The following is a 12,762-nucleotide window of genomic DNA, read 5'->3' on the forward strand; positions in this document are numbered from 1 at the left end:
TATCCCTTAAGAACACCACACAAATTAGATTAATGTCCGCTAAACCTGACTATTGTCTAGTCCCACAAAAATTATTTACTCTTGGCAGAAGTCATCATTGTGAGCTGGGTGGGTCGGAGAACTAACTACCTAACACATAGATGCCCAATGGGGATGGTTGGCCTAAGGAGTAAAGGTGGGTCGTTGGCTGGTGGAAGTTATATCCTGATGATCAGTAGGTACCAAAAAGTTGCATTGTCTTTAGCCACCATATTTATTATACAGATTCAGGGAAGCTGACTTCATTTTTACCGGGGCGAATGATTGGTTAGCCGCAACCTTTTCTAATCCAGATGTCTGCAGCATCTATCCTACATCTTTTCCTATGCAGTTGATTAAATGCATCCTTCATCATCTATAGAGCCATACTTCACAGCGCTCTGTTATCATCCTCTATCCTGTGCCGGCAGCACTAGGGAATTACACTCACTGATAGTCAACATGTCCGTCATGGAACGGCTTATATCCTAGGATTGTGTATTTCCAGTAAGATGAATCAGCAAGGCCTGCGAGAAGACTGTGTAGGGCTGTGGTGAACCCATGCAGCTGTCTTACTTGATAATGAAGGTCTAGTTTTGTTGTTTGTCTGTGATCCCTCTCACCCAATTAGCAGTCTGGTTGAGGTCTCCTTTCCTTGACCTCCATTGTTTAAGATGCAATTGCCTTGAATTTTTAATTTGTCTAGTTGCTTAGTGAACCAAGTAGAATGGAAACTTGATTTTATCCTCCTTTTAAAGAGAATATGTATTCTCTGTTTGTTTTTTAGGAAGTTTTACTGTTTTTGTGAGACGTGTGAGGGTTAGGTTTTGGAATATGAATTGGGTGAGGGAACACGAGATATAGTGAAGATCCACCTAGTCCTCTTTGGACCAGAGGTAATAAGGTTCTACCTCTGTATTCGCTAAAGTTGATGGCAAAGCTCACATGACCCTCAACTTTAGAGATCTATAGATATTTGACTTTAATAGGCACCCTGTTGGGATACCCTCTTACCGGATGACCATAGAGAGATTCCACCACAGTGGCCTCCTATGAGGTATTATTAGACAATGAGGGTCCCATAGTAAGAAATTGGCTTGTTCAAATCATCTTAGACAAGATATTGGGTCTTATGACATTTCAGAAAGGTATCCTATGTTATGTTCATGCTTTACCTGTCCAACAATCGTAACGGTCCAGATTTGTTGGGTTCCATTCAGAACTTCCAGTTCACTCTGTTATCTCCGCTTTATGATATATTAAATGGGGGTATACTTGTATAGGATGCAGAGGTGGGAGAACTCCCGGGCCCTTGTACTCAAACAGTTTTCATGTTTTTGAAGTAAAAAGGCACATTGGAGATGGAGGGTCCCCAATTTAGATTTTGCTTTGCACATCAACATAAACTGGTTTGAAGTATTCTGGAACAACCACTGCACTAGTAATGGATCTCTGCATCCGGGTCTTTTGTCTGTTTTGAGTTAGGGTGCCAAAGGCAGGTGAGTGCAGATGATCAGTGAGGGTGTTGATGGCAGACCGATACCTTTGTAAAAACTTTCAATAGCTCCCCTTTATTAAGTTTTAGACCTATTGTCCTTTGGCATTTATCAGACTTTGATGATGAAATGATTACATAGAAGTAAAATTGTGCAAATGATGCAAAGTTCTATATATGCCACAGCAACATGGACCAGAACCGGTGCTTGGAAAGACTCGCTGATTTGACAGCACAGAAAGGGCTTTTAAGGGTGTTGAGGTCATTGTGCCGAGCTAGGGGGTAATCTGTGACCATCACCTATTGTGAATGGTGGGATCCTGTGTTGGCTTCAGATGGGTAACACCAATTTCTGATGATGATAATGAAATACTTACTGAAAAGTAAAATTGTCCAAATGATGCAGAGATTGATATTACAGTCATTGTGACTGTTCCCTACCGTTGTGGAAGGTGTGATCCTGTGTTATCTATAGATATAACACAGGATCACAACTTTCCCATTGGTCACAACATACCCCCAACAACGCACAATGACCTCTTTTCTTGTTCTGTCAGATCAGTGAGTCATTCCAAGCACCGACTCCCTGCGGTCCATGTAGCTGCTGTAAAGCAAAGCCTTGAATTACTCAAGATCAAGATGGCCACCCACATGATCATATGCAGAATATAGAGAAAATCTACTGGAATAAAATAACACTTTTTGATTCTACAAAATAAAAAATTCAAAACTTGGTCATACATCTGCTTTTAGAAGTTGCTTCTTTTGCACGGTCTAGTATCTGCATGAATGGGAAATCCACCAGTGTAGGTTATCGGGACACAATGTATAACCGGCCACATTGTCCTCTTGCATTATGACAGTTTATGTTAGGCAGCAGGGAGTAACCCAAGAAAGGAAAACAGACCTTTGACAGGCGCTTAAGGGAGGGGAGCCGAACTGCAAGTTTTATCAGGATATTTCAGTATTTTAACACTGGCTACTGACCTGTCAACAGAGCCCAGCAGAGACCTTTTTTGTGAGCATTCAATTGTGAGAAGTAAACAGAAAAACTTGTATCCTGTGTTTGGTAACTGGGTGGGGAGCGCAGTTTGGCAACATAGATTCCTCTAAACTTTCATGGACAATGCGTCCTGTATACTTTTATATCCTGCCTTTCTGTAATGTGGAAAGCTGGTATTAACCTCCGCACAGATAGCAGACACACCATCAGCGCTCAGACGGTTCACGTTCTCATGTAAAATGCTGGATATTCTGCCAACTTGATACATAATAATAACTGATCCATTGATAAGTTATGGTTCTAGGCTGGAGCTATAGGGTGAGAGATCGTCGCGATAAATCATGGTTGTAAATGAGGTCCTATGGTTAGAAGTGACTTTGAGACTGTTGACAAAAGCCAAACAATTCTAGTGTTAAATGGGTTCTTCAGACCCAAACCATTCACAATATATGTCAGTGGTTCTCAACCTTTCTAATGCTGTGACCCCGCAATACAGTTCCTCATGTTGCGGTGACTCCAAACCATATGCAAGAATATTGTATTCGTGCCAAAAAATGCTATAAAATCGTGGCTTTAGGCGACCCCTGTGTTTTGATCGTTTGACCCCCGCCGGGGTCGCGACCCACAGGTTGAGAACCACTGATATATGTTAATAGGTGACCACTATGTGTAAGAGCCAAACTTTAAGTGGCAAATTGACGCCACACTGACCAATCACAGCCATGGCTATTATCTAGGCGCATCAATTTACCGTATTGTCTGTACAATATGTCCTGGTCCACTCATCTCTATTGGGGGGTGCAATATCTGATAATCCTGCGGATGAACTGCTTTACACTAGGAACAGGGTTGCAATGAGACGCCCCCCCCCCCCTGCAGTGTACTTGTTGTTTTGGCTAAATGCGAAATAATGGGTAGGGACTAAAAATGTGATTGGTGCGGGTCCAACTGCTGGGACCCCATCGATCACAAGAAACCAGGTCCTGCCCTTGCTAATTGATGGACAAGTAGGTTGAACTTACCCACTCCAAGAACATGAGGATTGGAGAAATTCCAATCCCATAAATTTGTTGGGGCACAACCAACATAAATCCAATGGATGTGGCAACCTTTTGTCGCAATTTCTCCAAAAATTTGAAACAACCTCTATTTTTAAGCCCTTTCACATTGGAAGTGTTGTCTGATATGTTCTAGTATATGAGGAAATGTAAAGTTGTATGAATTTAGAGGTTTTGTTCGTTTTTCCCCCTTAGTAACAGTGCCTCTCTTTTCCATAGGCTGTCTCTAGTACTGAATCTTATCAGTTCAGGAGAAAATTGGCACACATATTGGAAGCCCTAGACATAGATTGCACCAGTCGGGAACATTGGTGGTGGTCTTCTATGGTCAGTGCCCAACATGAATTTACTCCATGCATCATCCTTTATAAGATTGTATGAGGTCATGATTTGTTACCAATTATTATGTTATTGGAGGCCATAGATGTCCAGATCTGAGATTTTAACAATTTCCAGTCGTATTTTCTATCCAATTAGCATAGACATATCACGATCTAGTGTAAATTCTTAGTTCCAGCTTAGATTTTCCCGATTTACATTTGAAATTTCCCTCTTAGGCAATGGCGGTGTTTATAAAAGGCAATACATATACATTTATAGCTCCATACATCATCCTTATCGTGTCAGTGACCCAAATTGTCTCCCTTACTCTCTCACCATTTGTCATATGTGCTTTTTATTACATTTTATACACTTCTTTCCAGTAGACGTCTCGGAATTAACTTAGTCCTTTCCATGGCTGTGTGTTGCATAAGCAGATGGGTTTTGGGGCTATTTATTAGTCTCCCTTGAAATATACAAGAACATCCGATATTATGCGATATCCTACAATTCCTATTTATTTGGACAGACAAATATATAGGGAGGAGTTTCCAAAACTCATGGTGAACATATGCTTTCCACTGTCTATAGACAAAGTTTTTGGTCTTTTAGAAATCCATAAAACCTATGGCCAGTATCTAATTTAATTTGGATACAGGTTTTGGCCATGATGGAAATTTCTCATCTTGACATAGGGTTCATAGATGGCACTCTCAATATCTCAGCCAGTGTTCAGTGTGATCTCCTTTTCCCATTGGAAAATCTTATTTTCCGCCAGAAGAATAAGAAGTAGTTGCATGGTACACCCAAAGCGGCACCACTCTTGTTCATAGTTTGTGTTTGATATTGGAGTATTGAGACTGAGCCCATGGACAGGAGTGGTGAGAGAGTAGCCCGAAGCACCACCAGTGAAGTTTATCCAGTATATAGCTACCAAAAACATCGAGTCGGATAGGGTAAACTTTCGATCTTGTCAGGATGGACAATAAAATTTACCATAATTCATATAGGTGCATCCGTACTTTACCCCCAAAGTCAGATGTTGAAGAGAAGATTGGTTAGGTCGTTAGCTTTCAACATGCCCAATCCTTGTGAGTTAGAGGTGCCTAGCAGCACCCTACTCCACTTGACCATGCCCCATTGTGGTTGGGTCAGAAGAATACACTCTTATTCTGCTAGTGGAACAGACTTTGGTAAACAAAAAAATGGAAGAAAAAGTTGTTCAAGTCGATGTTCAAAAGATGTTCAAGATCTGGATGTCTATTTAAGAGGAGATTGGTCTGTTTTCTCAAAAATAGTGTCACTTCTGTACGTAGACCATGGCTGTTATGGCCTTGGATGTTAAGCCTTGAATTATCGAACATCACCAGTGAACTAATCCATGAAGTCCTTCAGACATCCAAAAACTTTGCTCCTCCTTGTCTGTAGCTTTCAAACTCAACTTTTTGTAGCGCTTGCCTCGTCATCTAAAGAGTTAATCTGCTTTCTCCAGCAGATATGTGTGGCGTGTATAAGATCTCCACCTTGATATTATTCCCAGCAGATTGGGGATATTAGATAATTTCCTTCTATTTATTGTACAACTGCACAACGTTATCTCTCTATCTCCTCGAATAATTACGGAGGAAATCTACAGTATTATTATGTTGTGTGTTTTTTTTTTTTCTTTTTTCCCCTCTTACGGCTCGCACAATGAAGAATAAAAACACAGACACTGGTGCAACGTGTTGATGTCTGAGACAACAAAAAGTTTTTGTCATCCTCCCATTGTGAGATAAATAACTTTAGAAAGATACTTATCACGTAAAACGCCTCGCCTGGGTCCGCCGAGAACAAAGGGAACAAAAAGAGAGGCGATACGAGAACAGCGAGAAAAAGAAAACCGTATTCGGCGCTAGTCAATGCATCTGTCTAGAGCCTGGAGTAGTGTACTCCTGCTCAAGTAAGATGTTGTTTGCTAAATTATGAATGTGTGTAATTAAAATCGAGTCGCTGTTTCTATGAAAGATTTACAATGTTATTTCATCGTTTGTCATGGCTAATTAACAATATTAGATGAAGTTTTTCTTCTTCAAAGGTCTGATTTTTTTCTCATTTATTTATGTCAGAAGTGATAAACAGAGCACTTAAAAGCATCTCGGGCGGTGCGCGGAGAAAAGCTGCGCGTTCACTTAACACCTCCAAGGTTCACGGTTCGAATCCCAGCGGAGACAAGCGGCTACGTCTCTTGCGTCGAATATAATTAATGATTTCAAAGTAACCGGCTATAGGATTTTTTTTTTTTGGTCTTCATGTTGGATAAGGTATTAGTTTTAGAAGGGGAAAGGGGGCATTTGGGAGGAACAGATAGAGACCAAAAAATTATAGTTCACTTACCTGGATTATTAATATTTACCTTAAAGGTCTTTTCTTATTGAGCACAGTAATTATTGATTGGGCCTGTCCTCAGACGGATTTCATATTGTGCCGTAATATTAAGAGATCACTTTGCACTTCCGAATTTGATTCTTATTTTTCTCTCCACTTTTCAAAAATTCACCTGGCATTCTGAAATTTGTAGACTCTCGAACTTCCTTGGAGCTTGGTTCCACGGAACCTACTTAGGTATTCCTTGGAAGAACGCAATAGCAGGTAGCAGGATTGTTAACGTCTACAGTACAGATGAGGTCACTGAAGTTCTCTGGGGATCCTTATGGTTAAATGTTTGGAAAGCGCCACCTGTCTTCCAGCTGGTGTACAGAGTCCGGTTTCTCTCATACCCCTCGACCCTCGATCAGCTGTTACCACCAGGGTCAACCGCCCAATTTATGCTTTAGGAGAAGTTTAGTATTTCATGCTAATTGTTCCATTATTTGCACTTATACTACTCATAAAGTACAGTCCTAAGTGGAGGAACCCTGTGACTTGACAGGGCATATCCTAATAGAACCCATCTTTTTTCCCCCCAAATATTGTGTATGTCTTGACCCAAGGTATAGGGAATGGGGGCAAAATGTTAAATTATGTATGCTGTGTTTGGGTTAGATTATTGTTGCATTTGATCGAAATTACTTGTGTTGTCCTTGTGGAGAAGTTATGTTAACTGTTACCAGATGGTGGAAAGTCTGGTGTCCCTCTATAACATAAGGCAGTTGGTTGGATCCAACCAAATTGGTGGGTTCGGCCTACTTTTATTTCTGAGGTCTATGGAAGGGTTCTTGGTACTTGGCCATCTCTTTGATGTCTTTGATAATCAAAAGTGAATTTGATGATCTGCCATAAAAGCTTCTGACATAGGTTTCAGGACTTGGACCTTAATGCAAAAAGTATGGTTCTTTTAAGTTATTAGTCTGGCATGTATAAGTTGATTGGGTACAACACTGGTAAGGCAGTAATTCTCAATACTTCAGAAAGAATAGACCTCAAAATCCCCAAAAGATTCCCACTTTTTGCTCATACCGACTGCATAATTGATATTTCTTGCTGTTCCTGTCTATTGAAATCGCCTAACCCCATTTGTTCCACCATGGTGCCACACAACCTTTATGAGAGACATTGGACTAAGTCTTAAAGGGCATCTACCACCAGGATGAAGGGCTCTATGCAAATGAGCCTGAGGGGCCCCAGGCACCATAGATGTTAATGTAGCCTGGAGCCCTTTAAGCTCATTTGCATCCTGGTGGTAGATGCCCTTTAAGTTTTTTCATAGATTTTCAGATTGTGTGGTAGGTATAAGGCTGATGATCACTGCATTGCTTTATATGCCCTATGGCCAACCATGAGGTTACAAAATTTATGTTATCCAACTATAAGTGTGTCTTCTCTATTTTGTATAAGCAAAATTGTAGAGGTTAGTTTGGGGGAAAAAATTGAAATGTTGAGATTAAAAATGTCTCGATCCATGACCAGCTTTCTCTTCCGGATTTAGATTGTGAAGTTGCAGCACATTACTTTATCCTATAAATATATGTGATAGAGAAAACATCTTCCGCTGTACCGACACATAATTCCCATAGTTCTATCTCCTCTGTCATCTCTTCCCCAGCTTGGCTATTGCTGAAGCATGATGGGAGCCTCAATTCAATGACAGCTGGGTTGCCAAAGGTCTACTCCTCTCTGTTGCTCAAAACTGCAGAATAATCTAGATTAGACGTGTCTACACTCTATAGAAGTATAACCTAGATAAACAGAAGCACTTTGAAATGAAAGTCCCCCATTGATCTCAGGATCTCTACAGCAGCGCGCACAACGCAGACCTCTCACATGTTTAATTTTCTGCTTCCTTTTATAACAGCAACAGCAGCAAGTGGCGACGCAGCAGTTGGCCTTTCAACAACAGCTTCTACAAATGCAACAGCTGCAGCAGCAGCACCTCTTGACTCTGCAGCGTCAAGGTCTTCTTTCAATCCAACCCGGACAGCCCGCCCTTCCACTGCAACCCCTTGCGCAAGGTTTGTACAACGAGTTCTTAATTGTGTTACTTGACAGTCTGTCTCTACTAGTTTGGAAGTTTTTGATTATTCTTGCTACAGGGGTAGGCATTTGTTCCTTGTCTTATACATTTCAGAAGGATCATATCCCATATATAAAGAAAATACACTGAACTCACCTCAACTGCCGGTAGTCCGGTGCATTGACCAAAAATTTTATAAAACATTTGGAATTATGATCAGAATGATGTACCATATATACTCGAGTATAAGCCTAGTTTTTCAGCACACAAAATGTGCTGAAAACCCAAACTCTGCTTATACTCGAGTAAAAAAAAATATATCAAAACTCACCTTTCCGGCTTCCCCCGCTGCTGGCTATATACTGTGGCAGGGGGCTGGCTATATACTGGGGGATATGGGCTGGCAGGCTATATACTGGTGGGCAGGTGCTGGCTATATACTATGGGGCAGGGTCAGGCAACCTATATCATGTGGACGCTGTGACCAATGCATTTCCCACCCTCGGCTTATACTCGAGTCAATAGGTTTTCCCAGGTTTTTGTGGTAAAATTAGGGGCCTCGGCTTATACTTGGGTCGGCTTATACTCGAGTATATATGGTATATTGAATTTGATATGTGATCAAAATAATATGATATCAAAAAACCTGATCCTTCGGTACCCCAAATTCTACCATAAAAAGAAAGCCTCATTGGCACAGTAGATTGGTCAACTGGTTGACTTTGATAAAGTTCCCATGCTCAATTCAGTAGTCCTCAAAATCTTAAAAACAAAATTCAAAGAATATACATGGAAAGGAAAACATTTTGGATTGGTTGGAGCCAGGGATTTTGGCTTGATGAAGCTGATTATTAATTGGCTTTTTCATTGTATCTATGACCCAGCCTCATTTTTACACAGTTTTTTTGGTTTTGGAGGTACCAAAGTTGAACAATTTGAAGATGACATAATATCTATGTTACAGTAGGTAGTGAACTGTCAGTTTCAGATGTTGGTAGATGTCTTGTTCTATAGGACCACTACTTATCATAACTCAGGCCTTGGCTTTGTTCAGTGATCAACCAAAAGGTCTTCCTTCTTCTGTGCCAAGATGTGTTGGAGATGAGATACCATAAAGTTTTTGATCATCTAGTTTAAATCTAGAATTACAAAGGAGATGATGGTATGAACCACAGCCCAAAACCTCCGCTTATCTCCCTTGAGAACAAAGGATTGTCCATATTGAAAATCTGGCACTATCCCAGTGTTTTCACTTGGGTGAGAGGGTGAGGGGTAGTCGGCACTCAACCAAACACATGGCCCTACTTAAATATATAGACAACTAGTTGGTTGAGAGCTCTTAATAATTTTTCTTGTAGGTTCCTCCACCTACCTATTCTTCCCATTGTTCTGGAGGTGAATTACCAAACCTCTCTTTAAGGCATTGCCCATAGATCTAGATGAGGTTATGATAAGGTTTTACTACATTATGTTCAATACCCAAATTAAAATAACTCTGAATTTCCTATACATAAAATTAGGACATGTGGCTCATTTTTGTGGACCTTTATGGAGAAGCTGACCCATGCTTCATGGGTTGAATTAGTTTGGGGGGTGGGGAGGGTCCTCACACAAATTGTCTGGCAACTGTGACCGATCCGCTCATTTCTATCCATGTAGTAATAGACATGTGTTAATTATTAAAGAGCGTTTTACATCATTCATAAATTTTGGAGGCTAAAAGTTTCGGGAACATCTTGGAATGAAGAATGAGACCTTAGATAAGATTGTGAACACGTGGGAGGTGTCCGACTCTGAGATAAGCAATCCATGGAGAGACTGTATTAATCCATTCACGTCCCAATATGACTGATATCGGAGGATTTTATCTTGTAGTGCTCGTAGAGTTCGGCGGGTTAGGACAGCTTCAACTTCGGAAGGCTCTTAATTGATATGGAATCACAGCTCAGCCCATTTCCCTTCAATGATGCTGGGCTGCAGTACCACACACAACCATTAAAAAGATGTGGCACTGTTTCTGGATAATTTGAGTTGCACATAAGATGCACAAGAGTATTTTTCATATTTCGATTTTGGCACTGAATATACACCAAACTCTGTGTGAACAGACCCTTATGCACTACAGTGCCCAATGAATAGCCATGACATCTTTGCTGGCCTCCAGTTGAATGTGGCTCTGTAATGAAGGTTGGTTCAATCAACAATAGCCTTTTTTGACCAATTTGACCTAAAATTAAGTAGAACTTAATTGGAATGGCCTACTTATTGCACCCACATAGGTTCGAAGATGCCCTTCTTCCAGTAATGCTCTCCTTTGATCTTGCGTACAGTAGGAAATTAGTGTTGGCCAACACTATTGTCCTAATTTTGATGGGACTTTCCAACTTCTTTGTGTATGGTGGTCCACTGATACTGGAATAAAGAAAAATCGAGTACATTGAATTTTACTATGACAGATCCATTGTTCTAGAAATAACCAACTGTGTTTTAGAGTGGCAGAGTTTTCATAAGGCTTGGCTATGCCCAGTGTGCATGTGGATGGGCAGTCATAAGGGACTGGCCATCGGGGGGTCAAGTTCTGTTGGCCACGTTGGCTATTCAGTTATTATAATGTGAGCATATTCCCTTTACAATGTCTGAATGACCTATTACAAGGTACATACAGCCACCAACCCCTTTCAGTCGGCAGACTTTGGTTCTGATGCTGATGGGCAGCTTACATATGGAGTTTCTTGTGTTTGTGTCACTGGTGATATTTATTATAATGGAGAGAATTTGTTCCCACAATGTCTTACAAATTACAGCTGTTTGCCAATAAGCCAATACGAGATGTGTCACCGCGCTGGATAATGTGGCTGTAAAATCCCGCTATTGATTTCCCTTATTCTGTAATGCATCCGTTGATGAATGGGTGTTCGGGAGTGAACATTCTGCAAGGCATCGGGCTGCACTGTATACACGCATATGTTGTCGAATGGACCACCCAGCATACATATGGATATTATCTAACCACATTATTCTAGATAAAGTGACAATGCCATTTAAAGGGGTTTTCTCAAAAATTATACTTCTCTACAGAATAGGAGGACTTGTCTGATCCTTGAGGGTCGGGTTGCTGGGATCCACAGTTTGAAAGAACTTAGGTTCCCCATCTGGACCGAGCATTGACCATCACTTTAACCTTTCTATGAGACTGCCCAAACTTTTGATCCCAAAGTAATGTGGACCTGAGAGGTGGATGGAGCCATGCGAAGAGGAAGATGGGTTTTTTATCCTACACCTGTAGGATCTCAATATTTTTGTAGAATTGGGAGTCAACTGATAGAAGTCAGTCAGAGTTCTCTTTTGGAGCTAGGTGTGAACCCCAAAGGAGATGCCTGCATGTGATAAACATGTCTACTACGAAGTCTTGAATTGTAGCTGGACACCATTCAAAGGGTTATCCCCATCTTGTGACTTCATGACATATCTAAAGAATATACCTTGGGGTCCAACCTGTTGGTTTCCCATCAGCCCTATGATTGCAGAAGTTCGCCCATTGACCATTCAATCTTTTCTCTAAGTCCTAGCAAGCCGGATGTGCCTGGAATCCTATTTTGCTCCATTCACTTGAATTGAGCAGTCCTATGGTTCTCCTACATTTCTGGATGACTAGGGTGCCAATGTGCAGAGAACTGTCACGAGGGAGAAGTAGTGCTGAGCAAATACTGCCGCCCCTTCACTTTTGGGATTGGTCAAGGACCCATTGCCCATACTGTACAAGGAGAGAAAAACCCTGACTGAATAGATTTTAGGTGCAATACCAGAATCGGCCTATAAACAACAGTGGCACCTTTGCTGGAAAAAACCCAACTTCATGCAAGCCATACCTCCATGATGACTACTTTATTTAACGTATCTCTAGTCCTGAGAACCTTCAGCTAAATTTACGTCCAGATGTGTGAATAATATGAACAGCTGGACTTTTATAAGCTGCCAATTTTAGGTTTAGTGCCCCTTTAAAAGACACATGGGGGCGTTTTATAAGGAAATCCAGGAATTTGATTGCTCGTTCCTTCTCAAATTAGGGTCAGTGATCTCGTCTGCACAGATAGACTCGGGCCAGGGAGAATAATTTGAAACTGATGTCATTATGAGCGTTAAATCAACTTTCTGCTTGTTTGAACATGGTCACCTGGGTACGGAAACACAAGGACAAAGAGAGGTTGACTTTGTTTGTCTAACAGCCGGTGATACTTAGGTTCGCGAAATTGAGTTCCGCGAGGAGTAATCCGTCACCTGTCCCCATAACATACATTTTTTAAAGCGAAGGCTGCATTTTCCTTCATAATGAAGAGGACTGAACTGTCCTGAAAACACATCGCGGCGGAAAACCGGCGACTAATATTTAATAAAATGTCAAAAAAATGTTTCCAGCTCCGAGTCATGTATCAGC

At 41.1% G+C, this 12,762-nt stretch overlaps 1 protein-coding gene across 17 annotated transcripts in view; it reads left to right on the top strand.

The window, feature by feature from the left end:
• The window catches only part of FOXP1 (forkhead box P1), a 601,095-nt gene that overhangs the window by 523,930 nt on the left and 64,403 nt on the right, over window positions 1–12,762 (top strand). For 12 of the 17 annotated variants that reach the window (XM_072128406.1, XM_072128404.1, XM_072128405.1 and 9 more), the window contains 2 exons: window positions 3,794–3,901; window positions 8,169–8,325. In XM_072128406.1, coding sequence (XP_071984507.1) covers window positions 3,794–3,901; window positions 8,169–8,325 — 265 coding nt within the window. The remainder of the gene's footprint in view (window positions 1–3,793; window positions 3,902–8,168; window positions 8,326–12,762) is intronic. The other 5 variants (XM_072128413.1, XM_072128414.1, XM_072128420.1 and 2 more) reach the window with 1 other exon arrangement.

This window comes from Engystomops pustulosus, chromosome 10 (assembly GCF_040894005.1).
Source record: "Engystomops pustulosus chromosome 10, aEngPut4.maternal, whole genome shotgun sequence".
Classification (NCBI taxonomy): Eukaryota; Metazoa; Chordata; class Amphibia; order Anura; family Leptodactylidae; genus Engystomops; species Engystomops pustulosus.